Source organism: Pseudorasbora parva, chromosome 7 (assembly GCF_024679245.1).
Source record: "Pseudorasbora parva isolate DD20220531a chromosome 7, ASM2467924v1, whole genome shotgun sequence".
Lineage (NCBI taxonomy): Eukaryota > Metazoa > Chordata > Actinopteri > Cypriniformes > Gobionidae > Pseudorasbora > Pseudorasbora parva.
The window spans coordinates 50,603,450-50,619,227 of record NC_090178.1 but is presented as its reverse complement, the minus strand read 5'-3'; the positions used below and the strand labels follow the sequence as shown (position 1 = coordinate 50,619,227).

General features: G+C 39.7%; 1 protein-coding gene across 2 annotated transcripts in view; it reads left to right on the top strand.

Moving 5' to 3' along the window:
- LOC137083453 (zinc finger protein 236-like) overlaps window positions 1–15,778 on the top strand; it is a 77,262-nt gene that overhangs the window by 22,822 nt on the left and 38,662 nt on the right. For both annotated transcript variants that reach the window (XM_067449404.1, XM_067449405.1), the window contains exons 6-7: window positions 1,462–1,634; window positions 4,409–4,534. In XM_067449404.1, the coding sequence (XP_067305505.1) occupies window positions 1,462–1,634; window positions 4,409–4,534 (299 nt within the window). The remainder of the gene's footprint in view (window positions 1–1,461; window positions 1,635–4,408; window positions 4,535–15,778) is intronic.

Below are 15,778 nucleotides of genomic sequence, written 5' to 3'. Positions count from 1 at the left end.
AATGTTATTTTTATATTTAGTTGAATAACTCTGATCATAATGTTAGTGTCCCCAACTGAGCAAGCCAAGCCAAAGGCGACCAAAGGAACCGAAACTCCATCAGGGCATGATGGAGAAAAATAAACCTTAGAGAAACCAGACTCAGTTCTCCTCTGGCCTATTAACACACAGTGGAGGATTATTATTCTGGACACCGCACAGCTCAGAAATCATATTAGAGCAGAATATTCAAAGTTTCAGGGTATCAGGCAAGAGACGGGTTTATTGAGGATGGTGCTTCGAAGCACAAGAGGATGAATACTTGAAAGATTACTTGCGCCGGAGACGAGTTTATTGAGGTTGACGTGCCGGTGAGGCAAATTCAGAGGAGACACCATTTGACACGGCTCAGCAGACACTCCAGGATGAGCTGGTCATGTCCAGACACAGGTCCACCATCCGATCCGGACACGGCCTGGGTCCAGCCGACTGCAGTAAACCTCGGGATAAACAGTGAGACTAACATTAGCTTTTCTGTCCAATAATTAAAAATTCAGTTTTATCTGAATTAAGTTGCAGGAAATTACTATTCATCCAATTTTTTATATCAGCTCTGCATTCCGTTAATCTTGTGAATTGGTAGGTTTTGTCAGGACGTGAGGAAATATAGAGCTGAGTATCGTCAGCATAACAGTAAAAACTAACGCCATGCTTCTTAATGATATCTCCCAGTGGTAGCATATACAGGGTGAAAAGCAACGGTCCTAACACTGAGCCTTGCGGTACCCCATACTGAACTTGTGATCGGTGTGACATCTCTTCATTTACTGCTACAAACTGATAACGGTCAGATAAGTATGATTTAAACCATGCCAAAGCAGTTCCACTAACGCCAACATAACTCGAGTCTATTCAGAAGAATATTGTGATCGATAGTATCAAATACAGCGCTAAGATCGAGTAACACTAATAGAGAGACTCAACCACGATCAGATGATAAGAGTAAATCATTTGTAACTCTAATGAGAGCAGTCTCAGTGCTATGATACGGTCTAAATCCTGACTGGAAATCCTCACAGATACCATTTCTTTCTAAAAAGGAGCATAGTAGTGAGGACACGGCCTTTTCTAGTATTTTTGATACAAACGGTAGATTTGAGATTGGCCTGTAATTGACTAATTCTTTAGGATCAAGTTGCATTTTTTTAAATAAGTGGTTTAATTATAGCCAACTTAAAAGTTTTCAGTACATATCCTAATGTCAAGGATGAAAAATTATAAAAATAGTGACTTGACAATAAAGTCTGCAGGTGTCTCACAGTCATGAATATCGTGTGATAGATTCGCTCGGCCGGTGCAAACAGGTGTAAATTATGTGTTATTGTGAGCTCTTTTTCTTAAATTGGTCTTTGTTTTGGCACACGCTGGTCTTGGTCTCGGTTTAGGCTGTCTTGACTACAACACTACTTTTCTCTGTTGCAGGTGAGCGGCCGTATAAGTGCAGTCACTGTGGAAAGGCCTTTAACCAGAAGGTGGTGCTGCAGACACACATGGTGCGCCACACCGGAGAGAAGCCTCACATGTGTCTGCTCTGCCCCGCCTCCTTCTCACAGAAAGGGAACCTGCATTCACATGTTCAGAGAGTTCACTCTCAGGTAACTCCCTCTGCACGACACAACACTTATTTTACCTGTGGGAAGAGTTTACAGGGTTTCTGCAGGTCTTAAAAAGTCTTAATTTGATCTTAAAGGGTTAGTTCAGCCAAAAATGAATCTTCTGTCATTAACTCGTCTCCCTAATGTCGCTCCACACCCGTCAGACCTCCGTTCATCTTCACACACAGTTTAAGATATTTTATATTTAGTCCGAGAGTGTATGCAAGTGTATGCACACTATACTGTCCATGTCCAGAAAGGGAATAAAAACATCATCACAGTAGTCCATATGAGACATCAGTGGGTTAATTAGAGTCTCTTGAAGCATCCAAAATACATTTGGGTCCAAAAATAACAAAAACTACGACTTTATTCAGCATTGGCTTCTCTTCCGCGTTTGTGTTCAATCCTCAAATAAAGATTCAAACGGTTATGAATCAGCGAATCGATTCATGATTCGGATCGCCAGAATCACGTGATTTCAGTTTGACATTTTCCTAAGGAAAATGAATTCTTTTAAGGTCTGTAGAGTGCTAATGACACTGTTTTATCAGAGTTTTATTGAATCTGTTATTTCTTATTGCGTCATTGTATGGTTTGACTGTATTACGTTGTCTAGCAGGAATAGATTGATGAGGTTAATTAAGACTGCATCTCGGATTATTGGAGTTACACAGATATCAGTGCAAGACATTTTTAAAGAGCGCATTGTTAAAAAAGCCAATGTGATAATTAATTCCTCTTCCCATCCATTACACAGAGAGTTTGTGGTACTTCCATCAGGTCGTAGATACAGAGCAATAGGAGGGAGAACAAAGAGATTTAAACACTCATTCATACCGACTGCCGTTTCTATGTTAAACCAATTGTAATTGTAATGATGTGTGTGATTGTATAAATTATGTGTTTGGGACACTTGTGCAAATTAAATTTCCTGAACGGATGAATAATAATCTGAACTGAACATGTGATCCGAAATCATGAATCGATTCACTGATTCATAACCGTTTGAATCTTTATTTTGAAATCGGCCATCACTGTTCATAGATGCCACCTACGTCACTACCAAGTAGAATGCCGCCATATTTACGACGATCTTGCCCGGTGGCCGCCCGAACTGCCCATTTGAATGAGGGAGACAGACAGAGATACCTGGAGAAAATGTCTATTTTAGGCTCCGATCCTTATTTGTTACCCCCAGTTTTCTTTTGTACATTATTATATATATATCTTGTACACAACCCCTCCCCATACAGTGGGGATTGCTAGAAGGCTTTCAGGCGTAACGATGCATATCAAAAGGCTGTGGCGTGCAGCGAGTCAGCGGGAGATTTCCGGCTCATATTATCCCTCATCAGTTCCAGATGCAGCGTTCTGACTGAACCTCTTCTACTTCTGCTGACTGAGATGAGAACACATCTTTATAATCTTCTGGCTCTTAAAGGAGTCTGTGTTTGTGATATATGTCCTTATTTCATGCAGAACGCTCGTTCGCTCTGTCTGGATGCGGTTAAATCTGCTCTAAGTTTGTGTTTTTGTCCCCTATCACACATGCGCTCTTCAATAAGCCGACAGAAAGCAGGTTAAAGCGTTTACATGCCGCGCAAAATAAGAGGCAACAAACTCCCAGTGTCGACCGGTTTATGCTTACGCCGTTTAAGGCTAATTAGGCATTAAAGGTCCCGTTCTTCGCGATTCCATCTTTCAGACTTTAGTTAGTGTGTAATGTTGCTGTTAGAGCATAAATAATACCTGTAAAATTATAAAGCTCAAAGTTCAATGCCAAGCGAGATATTTTTTAACAGAAGTTCCCTTTCAAAGCCGACAGCGAGCGGCCGGTTTGGACTACACCGCTGCACTTCCTGCTTCAATGACGTCACTAGAACCGTTTGTAGACTAAAGCTCCGCCCACAAGAACACGCAAAATAGGGGGCGTTTTCCTTTTGCTCTCCCACGTGGAGAAGAGCATTCAGCGCTTGCATCGCCCCGTTATGGTAAGAGGCGGGACCTTTCCGGGCAACGTGCGCTAAGCTGCTGTCCAATCACAACACGGGAAGCGCTGGCCCAATCAGAACTCGTTACGTGTTTCTGAAGGAGGAACTTCATAGAACAAGGAAATCATCAGGCCGTTTGTAGGACAGAGGAAACAGCGCTGTACAGATGAGACAACTGTGTGAAAAATACTGTGTTTTTTTACACGCGAAACATGAACTCAGGTTATATTGCACACTGTAAACATAATCAACGCTTCGAAAACACGCGAAGAACGGGACCTTTAATCTGAACGTTCATGTAAATGCACAGGTCCGCTGTCAGTTAAATTTTAAGAGCAAGTCGAGCAAATATCTGTCATTGGGATGAACATGACTGGCTTTTGAATGAAGAGGATTTTTCTGAACACATTGGCAGAGATTTGCTTGTTTTAATCCCGGGTGAAGATTTCTTGTGTGTGTGTGTGTGTGTGTGTGTGTGTGTGTGTGTGTGTGTGTGTGTGTGTGTGTGTGTGTGTGTGTGTGTGTGTGTGTGTGTGTGTGTGTGTGTGTGATGATACTAATGCTCGTCGTGTGCTTTAGAGAACAGATCACGGGTTGCTCCCTTCAGTCGCTTTAATTGCTCTTACAAACATCTTACATTTGCCTGCAGAAACCCTGCTTTATAATCGGCTGCCATTAAACTCAACGACCATTTAATCTCTTTATGGTTAACACTGAAACCACAGTTAATGTGGCGAGCTGCAGGTATGCTGTGCTGTTGATGAAGTGTCTGTGTTTTAGGCGGCTGGCGCTCCGCTCTTCCCCTGTATGGACTGCAGCTGCGTCTATAAAAAGCTTGGCAGCCTCAATGCTCACATCAGCAAAATGCACATCTCCGTAATGGAGGTCGAGGAGCCATCAACTCAGGTGAGTTCAGGTGTTCAGCGCCTCTCTACGTCAGCATCTTCACACGCTAAAGAGCACCTGCAGACTGGGAAGAGAGGAGCTGCAACAACGGAGAATATGAGGAAATAATCAACATTCAAGCAGGCAAACCTGCTCTAGTAGATCCAGAGAATGTCTCAGGTTACGCACATAATCTATGTTCTCTGAATAGGTTCACTCAACGCTGCGTATTGACGCATTAGGGGAACGGTATACCACTCGCCACATCTGGCACAAAACGCAAGGAAACACACACGACTGGATTTAAGCAGACAGAACATGCAAACCCGGAGTCATGTCAAGGTCCAGACTATAAAACTTAAAGGGTTAGTTCACCCACAAATGAAAATTAGATGTTGATCTGCTGACCCCCAGTGCATCCAACATGTAGGTGAGTTTGTTTCTTCAGGAGAACACAAATGAAGATTTTTAACTCAATCGTTGCCGTGTGTAGGTCATATAATGGGGTGAATGGGGAACAATTCTATGAGAGTAAAACAAACAAACAAAAAAACATGCTTAGGCAACATGCACACAAACCCTGCTGCTCGTGACGACACATTTATGTCTTAAGACACGAACCGATCGGTTTCTGTGAGAAACACAACAGTATTTATTAGGGCCCAAGCCCTGAAAGGGCGCAGAGCCCTATTGTTCTTCTAAGGATTATTTTTTGTTATTATTAGGGCCCAAGCCCCCCCCCCCACTCTCTCAGGCTCACTCTGTGTGTGTGTGTGTGTGTGTGTGTGCGTGTGTGTGTGCGTGAGTGTGTGTGTGTGTGGTGGGGGGGGGGTCTCTCTCACTCTGTGTGTGTGTGTGTGTGTGTGTGTGTGTGTGTGTGTGTGTGTGTGTGTGTGTGTGTGTGTGTGTGTGTGTGTCACCTTGTCTCTTGATTGTCATAATTTAACGCTTTTATATCATAGGCTATCACAAATAGCTATCACTTTGGTGTGAAAAATAAGTTAAAAAAAAAACACAAAATATAACATATCTTTAAAAAATATACAGGCCTTCTGGACTTACAAAATTGTGCATGTATATTACTCTTACCTGACACTGATATTAAAATCATTTTTGTGGATTCTGTGATTTAGATTTATTTATTTATTTATTTATATTTTTAAAAATATTGAATGCCACACATATTAAAATAAAAACATGCATGCTTTTTACTGCATAAGACTGGTGAACAAACAGAAGCTACGGTAGGTCAAAAACACAAAGAGAAGTGTAAGGATAATACAACTTCAGCATTTGGACAGTGTTCTGCACTCATTTTGAAATTGACATTTGACATCATCTGACATAAAATTAGTGAATAAAATGTAATTGATCTCATAGATGTGACTGTTGTGGTTCCTGGTCATAGCAGCACCAGTGGCTGCAGTTAATGAGGTGAATTCAAATGACTTTGACATAGTCCTTTTATTTTTTCCCATATTAAATGCCTATTGGCCTGCTGCACACAGTTAAGCTGATGCCACCGTGGGTGGCGGTGCCCCCGGCTTGGGCCCGTCATCGCTGCTCGCAGCTTTAATTATTATTTATTATTTTTTTACGCGACTATTTGGGCATTTTTGGGGCCCTTCCCATGCTCGAAAACTCTTGAAACTTTGCACACGCATCAGAATGCGCGGCCATCAGGGCCGGGCTGAGGCTGGGACCCGGGCGTGGCAGGGGGGCTCGACAGCGCCCCCTAAAGTGGGCTCTGAAAACGTGGTCTATAAATCAAACACACTTGCACGTACATATATGAAACTCGGTACACATATAGAGCTCATCGGGCCGAACAACTTTCGTGCTCTAAGTTATGCGTCAGCCCAACAGGAAGTGAGCTATTATGGGTTGTTCGGAAAACGCACGCTCTGGAATTTGCGATACTCCTCCTAGACGATTAACCCGATCAGCACCAAACTCAGTCAGCATGTAGTCAAGACACTGAGGATGCTAAATTGCGAGCAACTTTTTGATATCTCAAACGGTTTGGCCGTGGCGAAGAGACGAATTTATGGCGAGAAAAGGGAAACAGGAAGTGTGTTATAACTTTTGCATACATTAATTCATTTTGATGAAACTTCAGCTGTGTGTTCGTTGTAAGTGGCCGATCACATGGATATGACTTTTGTGAGTCAAAGTTATAGCGCCACCAACTGGTAGCAGGAAGTGTCACTTTTGTCCAAAGTGGGGGGGTTAGTTTTATCTACATTCACCAAACTCTGTATGTATATTGTACTTTTCGAGCCGGACAACTTTCTAATTTACAGTCATTAGCTCTGACCAACAGAAAGTCAGATAATTTGGTTTCAATCTTGAAAAATCATAAAAACAAGCTCTGAGTTTTTACCTTCTCCTCAAAAGCGATTCATTCAATCTCCTCCAAACTCGGACAACATGAAGTAAATATACAGAAGATGCTAAAATGCGAACGGTTATTGAATATCTCAAACGGTCTTCCCGTAGCAAAAGCCTAAAAAAGACAAAATAAGCACACAAGTGCCTGGTTCATAAATAAGGCTATACTCCCACCTGCTGGTTATTCTCTATATCACACTGGCTGTTTTTTTTTTTTTTCAACACTTATGCTCTCACTTAAATGACCAGTAGAGGGCAATATTGTATAAGTTTTCAAGCAAAAAACTTGCCTCTGTGTGTGTGTGAGAATGGTTTTCTAGGCTGGTGGGGACTTAAACCTGAATGCACACAGACTCATGGGGACTTCCCAATGGGTACAAAAGCTTATAAATCAGACAGAATGAGTTCTTTTGAAACGGTGAAAATGCAGAAAGTTTTGTGTGATGGGTAGGTTTTGGGGCAGGAGCAGTGTAGGAGGACAGAATATGGTTTGTACAGCATAAAAACCATTATGCCTATGGTGAGTCCCCAAATAGATAGTGAACCAGACATGAGTGTGTATGTGTGTGTGTGTGTGTGTGTGTGTGTGTGTGTGTGTGTGTGTGTGTGTGTGTGTGTGTGTGTGTGTGTGTGTGTGTGTGTGTGTGTGTTCTTTTTTCTAGCCTGCTGGGGACTTCAACCTGAAAGCACACAGACTCATGGGGACATGTGTCATTGATTTCTACAGTGTGTGTGTGTGTGTGTGTGTGTGTGTGTGGGGGGGGGGGGGTTGTTGTGGATGGGGGATGGTGGATGGGCTTAACTGATAAGAGTTGCCTGCAGCATACTTCAGCATTACTACTGTGTGTGTGTGTGTGCGTGTTCTTTTTTCTAGCCTGGTGGGGACTTCAACCTGAATGCACACAGACTCATTGGGACACGTGTCACTGATTTCTAGTGTGTGTGTGTGTGTGTGTGTGTGTGTGTGTGTGTGTGTGTGTGTGTGTGTGTGTGTGTGTGTGTGTGTGTGTGTGTGAGAGAGAGCCACTCTTCTGTCTAAAAAGATTACCTCTCAATGCTTTGGCCTGCATTAAAGGATTAAACTTATTATTCTGGGTTTGAATAAAAAAATGAATGTATAAAACCAGTTTATTTGTAGGGCATTGGCAATATTGTTTTATATAATTAGTTAAATAATTGTGTTAATACAAATAATTATTAATAAAAATATATAAATATTTAAAAAAACATTACTAACAAAAGAAAAAACACATTTAATTGTCTTTAAAAAGAAAAGGGAAAAAAAAGTAGTGTGTGTAACTTAAAAAAATGAGAAGATTAATGCCTTTTGTTTAAGGACAAAAATGAGAACCAATGAGCTACCGGTATATAGAATAACCAGAAGCTGGAAGTGTAGCCTTATTCAGTAACTAGGTTGGATATGTCCTAGGAACACTGTTTTGAAGATAAAACTATTGTTGTTATTGCAAAACAGTGTTTTCAGACAGTGAAATAAAAACAATGATCTCTCACTGTCTTCTGGTCTTCATCCTTAGAACACTGGTCTTCTGAACTTACAATATTTTGAGCTGCAAAAAATACATTTGCACATAATTGAAAGTGATATCCTAATACTTTTAATTGTTTTCTATAACATGGGCTTTATAGAAGGTCATGTGCTGTGTTTGCAAAGATCACGTATGACACCTCTTTAAACTAATTATTTATTGATAAAATTCAAATGGATAAAAAAAAATATAATTTCACATGATCTTATAAAAGTGGCTGTTTATAATAAACTTCCATAAATTATATGCACGCATATTACTCTTCCCTGACACTGATATTAAAATCATTGTTGCGGTCTCTGTGATTTGGCTTAATTTATTTTTAAGAGAAGTGTAAGGATAATACAACTTCAGCATTTGGACAGTGTTCTGCACTCATTTGAAATTGACATTTGACATCACCTGACATAAAATTAAAGAATAAAATGTAATTGATCTCATAGATGTGACTGTTGTGGTTCCTGGTCATAGCAGCACCAGTTGCTGCAGTTAATGAGGTGAATTCAAATGACTTTGACATAGTCCCTTTATTTATTTTTCCCCATATTAAATGCCTATTGGCCAGCTGTGCACAGTTAAGCTGATGCCACCGGGGTGGCGGTGCCCCCGGCTTGGGCCCGTCATCGCTGCTCGCAGCTTTAATTTTTTGTTATTATTATATATATTTTTTTTTTTACCGACTATTTGGGCATTTTTGGGGCCCTTCCCATGCTCGAAAACTCTTGAAACTTTGCACACGCATCAGAATGCGCGGCCATCAGGGCCGGGCTGAGGCTGGGACCCGGGCGTGGCAGGGGGGCTCGACAGCGCCCCCTAAAGTGGGGTCTGAAAACGTAGTCTATAAATCAAACCGACTTGCACGTACATATATGAAACTCGGTACACATATAGAGCTCATCGGGCCGAACAACTTTCGTGCTCTAAGTTATGCGTCAGCCCAACAGGAAGTGAGCTATTAGGGGTTGTTGAACGCATGCTGTGGAACGCATGCTGTGGAATTTGCGATACTCCTCCTAGACGATTCACCCGATCAGCACCAAACTCGGTCAGCGTGAAGTCAACACACTGAGGATGCCAAATTGCGAGCAACTTTTTGATATCTCAAACGGTTTGGCCGTGGCGAAGAGACGAATTTATGGCGAGAAAAGGGAAACAGGAAGTGTGTTATAACTTCTGCATACATTAATTCATTTTGATGAAACTTCAGCTGTGTGTTCGTTGTAGGAGGCCGATCACATGGATATGACTTTTGTGAGTCAAAGTTATAGCGCCACCAACTGGCAGCAGGAAGTGTGTCACTTTCAAAACTGCTTTAAATCCCCATCTTATTTTCATCCGATTCACTTCAAACTTCATCAGTATAATGTCAAAACATGGCAGATATAGACATATGAATGGATTCCTGATTCTTGAAATACTGTTGTCATGGCAACGTGTCAAAGTCTAATAATCTTTTTATGTGTTTTTGAGACTCTTAGCATGCTTGAAATTGCATGAAACTCAACACACACATCTGACATGCTGTCCAGAAGATGCAAGCAAAGATTCAGAAACGGGCGTGGTAGAGGGGCTCAATAGCGCCATCTTTTGTCCAAAGTGGGGGGTTAGTTTTATCTACAGTCACCAAACTCGGTATATATATTGTACTTTTCGAGCCGGACAACTTTCTAATTTACTGTCATTAGCTCTGACCAACAGGAAGTTAGATAATCTGGTTTGAAAATGAGAAAAAGTCGAAAGCGAGCTCTGAGTTTTTACCTTCTCCTCAAAAGCGATTCATTCAATCTCCTCCAAACTCGGACAACATGAAGTAAATATACAGAAGATGCTAAAATGCGAATGGTTATTGTATATCTCAAACGGTGTTCCCTTAGCAAAAGCCTAAAAAACACAAAATAAGCACACCAGTGCCTGGTTCATAAATAAGGCTATACTCCCACCTGCTGGTTATTCTATATAATCACAGTTTTTTTTTTCTTTTTTTTTCTCAACACTTATGCTCTCATTTAAATGACCAGTAGAGGGCAATATTGTATAAGTTTTCAAGCAAAAAACCTTGCCTCTGTGTGTGTGTGTGTGTGTGTGTTTGTGTGAATGGTTTTCTAGGCTGGTGGGGACTAAAACCTGAATGCACACAGACTCATGGGGACTTCCCAATGGGTACAAAAGCTTATAAATCATACAGAATGAGTTATTTTGAAAATGTGAAAATGCAGAAAGTTTTGTGTGTTGGGTAGGTTTAGGGTAGGAGCAGTGTAGGAGGACAGAATATATGGTTTGTACAGTATAAAAACCATTAAGTCTATGGTGAGTCCCCAGAAAGATAGCACACCAGAGACCAGACATGTGACTCTGACTGTGTGTGTGTGTGTGTGTGTGTGTGTGTGTGTGTGTGTGTGTGTGTGTGTGTGTGTGTGTGTGTGTGTGTGTGTGTGTGTGTGTGTGTGTGTGTGTGTGTCTGATGGGGGATGGGTGCCAGTTGCATTTTGATGAGGAAAAGATTAGCTCTTTTATTGCTGTGTGCTTTGGCCAGCATTAAAGGATATATATATATATATATATATTATATATATATATATATATATATATATATATATATATATATATATATATATATATATATTTCTGGGTTTGAATAAAAAAATGGAAAAAGTATGGAACCAGTTAATTTGTAGAGCATTGACAATATCGTTTTATATAATTAGTTTCGTAATTGTGAAAATACAAATATAAAAAGACCTTTAGATAAATACTAAAGTCAACTCGGTCAACATGAAACAAAGGACACTGAAGATTTGACAGGCATTGACAATATTTTTTATACAATTAGTTTAATAATTGTGTTAATACAAAGAAGTTGGGAGTATAGCCTTATTTATGAACACGGCTGGATAAGTCTTTGAGAAAAATGTATAAAAATAAAACACTTGGCTAGTTTTATCTATAGTCACCAAACTCAGAAAGAATAAAAATGTAAAATGAATGTACTTTTTGTATTTTTTTTTTATCAATATATTGGTTTTCTTTAACATTTTGTATTTGAAGATTAATTCTTAAAACTAAAATACTAACATAAAAAAAAACACATTTGAGTTTCTTTTTCAAATAATTTTCTCCGACCATTTAGATTTTATTATTATTTTTTGTTTAAAATCTTGTTCAATATTCATGTTTTTCTAGCCTGGTGGGGACTTCAACCTGAATGCACACAGACTCATGGGGACTCGTGTCACTGTAGGGACCTAAATTGAGGTCCCAATGGGTACAAAAGCTTATAAATCACACAGAATGAGTTCTTTTGAGAATGTAAATTTAATTTTTTGTTTCAAATCTTGTTCAATCGGAATCAGACTATGCCTCTCTCTTTCTGTCTGTCCTTACCCCCCCCCCCCCACTCTCTCAGGCTCACTCTGTGTGTGTGTGTGTGTGTGTGTGTGTGTGTGTGCGTGTGTGTGTGCGTGAGTGTGTGTGTGTGTGGTGGGGGGGGGGTCTCTCTCACTCTGTGTGTGTGTGTGTGTGTGTGTGTGTGTGTGTGTGTGTGTGTGTGTGTGTGTGTGTGTGTGTGTGTGTGTGTGTGTGTGTGTCACCTTGTCTCTTGATTGTCATAATTTAACGCTTTTATATCATAGGCTATCACAAATAGCTATCACTTTGGTGTGAAAAATAAGTTAAAAAAAAAACACAAAATATAACATATCTTTAAAAAATATACAGGCCTTCTGGACTTACAAAATTGTGCATGTATATTACTCTTACCTGACACTGATATTAAAATCATTTTTGTGGATTCTGTGATTTAGATTTATTTATTTATTTATTTATATTTTTAAAAATATTGAATGCCACACATATTAAAATAAAAACATGCATGCTTTTTACTGCATAAGACTGGTGAACAAACAGAAGCTACGGTAGGTCAAAAACACAAAGAGAAGTGTAAGGATAATACAACTTCAGCATTTGGACAGTGTTCTGCACTCATTTTGAAATTGACATTTGACATCATCTGACATAAAATTAGTGAATAAAATGTAATTGATCTCATAGATGTGACTGTTGTGGTTCCTGGTCATAGCAGCACCAGTGGCTGCAGTTAATGAGGTGAATTCAAATGACTTTGACATAGTCCTTTTATTTTTTCCCATATTAAATGCCTATTGGCCTGCTGCGCACAGTTAAGCTGATGCCACCGTGGGTGGCGGTGCCCCCGGCTTGGGCCCGTCATCGCTGCTCGCAGCTTTAATTATTATTTATTATTTTTTTACGCGACTATTTGGGCATTTTTGGGGCCCTTCCCATGCTCGAAAACTCTTGAAACTTTGCACACGCATCAGAATGCGCGGCCATCAGGGCCGGGCTGAGGCTGGGACCCGGGCGTGGCAGGGGGGCTCGACAGCGCCCCCTAAAGTGGGCTCTGAAAACGTGGTCTATAAATCAAACACACTTGCATGTAGATATATGAAACTCTGTACACATATAGAGCTCATCGGGCCGAACAACTTTCGTTCCTCTAAGTCATGCGTCAGCACAACAGGAAGTGAGCTATTATGGGTTGTTCGGAAAACGCATGCTGTGGAATTTGCGATACTCCTCCTAGACGATTGACCCGATCAGCACCAAACTCGGTCAGCAGGAAGTCAAGACACTGAGGATGCTAAATTGCGAGCAACTTTTTGATATCTCAAACGGTTTGGCCGTGGCGAAGAGACGAATTTATGGCGAGAAAAGGGAAACAGGAAGTGTGTAATAACTTCTGCATACATTAATTCATTTTGATGAAACTTCAGCTGTGTGTTCGTTGTAAGAGGCCGATCACATGGATATGACTTTTGTGAGTCAAAGTTATAGCGCCACCAACTGGCAGCAGGAAGTGTCACTTTTGTCCAAAGAGGAGGGTTAGTTTTATCTACATTCACCAAACTCGGTATATATATAGTACTTTTCGAGCCGGACAACTTTCTAATTTACTGTCATTAGCTCTGACCAACATGAAGTCAGATAATTTGGTTGGAAGATAACACAAAGTGGAAAGCGAGCTCTGAGTTTTTACCTTCTCCTCAAAAGGGGATTCATTCAATCTCCTTCAAACTCGGACGACATGAAGTAAATATACAAAAGATGCTAAAATGCGAACGGTTATTGGATATCTCAAACGGTTTTCACGTAGCAAAAGCCTAAAAAACACAAAATAGGGACACACGTGCCTGGTTCATAAATAAGGCTATACTCCCACCTGCTGGTTATTCTATATATCACACTGGCTGTTTTTCTGTTTTTTTTTCTGTTTTTTCAACACTTATGCTCTCACTTAAATGACCAGTAGAGGGCAATATTGTATAAGTTTTCAAGCAAAAAACCTTGCCTCTCTGGGTGTGTGAATGGTTTTCTAACCTGGTGGGGACTTAAACCTGAATGCACACAGACTCATTGGGACTTCCCAATGGGTACAAAAGCTTATAAATCAGACAGAATGAGTTCTTTTGAAGAAAGTTTTGTGTGATGGGTAGGTTTAGGGGCAGGAGCAGTGTAGGATGACAGAATATATGGTTTGTACAGCATAAAAACCATTACGTCTATGAGTCCCCAGAAAGATAGTGAACCAGACATGAGTATGTGTGAATGTGTGTGTGTTTGTGGGTGGGTGTGTGTGTGTTGTGGATGGGGGATGGTGGATGGTGGATGGGCTTAACTGATAAGAGTTGCCTGCAGCATACTTCAGCATTACTACTGTGTGTGTGTTCGTGTGTGCGTGCGTGCGTGCGTGTGTGTGTGTTCTTTTTTCTAGCCTGGTGGGGACTTCAACCTGAATGCACACAGACTCATGGGGACACGTGTCACTGATTTCTACAGTGTGTGTGTGTGTGTGTGTGTGTGTGTGTGTGTGTGTGTGTGTGTGTGTGTGTGTGTGTGTGTGTGTGTGTGTGTGTGTGTGTGTGTGTGTGTGTGTGTGTGTGTGAGCCACTCTTCTGTCTAAAAAGATTACATCTCAATGCTGTGCTCTGGCCTGCATTCAAGGATAAAAAAATTTATTCTGGGTTTGAATAAAAAAATGAATGTATAAAACCAGTTTATTTGTAGGGCATTGACAATATTGTTTTATATAATTAGTTAAATAATTGTGTTAATACAAATAATTATTAATAAAAAATATAAATATAAAAAAACATTACTAACAAAAGAAAAAACCCATTTAATTGTCTTTAAAAAAAAAAAAAAAAAAGTAGTGTGTGTAACTTAAAAAATGAGAAGATTAATGCCTTTTGTTTAAGGACAAAAATGAGAACCAATGAGCTACCGGTATATAGAATAACCAGAAGGTGGAAGTGTAGCCTTATTTAGTAACCAGGTTGGATATGTCCAAGGGAACACTGTTTTGAAGATTAAACTATTGTTGTTATTGCAAAACAGTGTTTTCAGACAGTGAAATAAAAACAATGATCTCTCACTGTTTAGATTTTGTGTCTGTCATTCCCCTCCCCCCTCACTCTCCCTCTCTCAGGATCACTCTATGTGTGTGTGTGTGTGTGTGGAGGGGGTCTCTCTCCCTCTGTGTGTCGCCTTGTTTTTTTTTTTTTTTTTTCATAATTTAACCCTTTCATATCATAGGCTATATCAGCAATTTCTATCACTTTATTGTGAAAAATAAGTTTAAAAAATGTATTATATATATATATATATATATATATATATATATATATATATATATATATATATATATATATATATATATATATATAACACTGGTCTTCTGAACTTACAATATTTTGAGCTGCAAAAAATGCATTTGCACATAATTGAAAGTGACCTATTATATCCTAATACTTTTAATTGTTTTCTATCACATGAGCTTTAAAGAAGGTCATGTGCTGTGTTTGCAAAAATCACGTATGTCACCTCTTTACACTAATAATTTATTGATATAATTCAAATGGATTAAAAAAATAATTTCACATGATCTTATAAAAGTGGCTGTTTATAATAAACTTCTATAAATGATATGCACGCATATTACTCTTACCTGACACTGATATTAAAATCATTGTTGCGGTCTCTGTGATTTGGCTTAATTTATTTTTAAGAGAAGTGTAAGGATAATACAACTTCAGCATTTGGACGGTATTCTGCACTCATTTTGAAATTGACATTTGACATCACCTGACATAAAATTAATGAATAAAATGTAATTGATCTCAGAGATGTGAGTGTTGTGGTTCCTGGTCATAGCAGCACCAGTTGCTGCAGTTAATGAGGTGAATTCAAATGACTTTGACATAGTCCCATTATTTATTTTTTCCCATATTAAATGCCTATTGCCTGCTGTGCACAG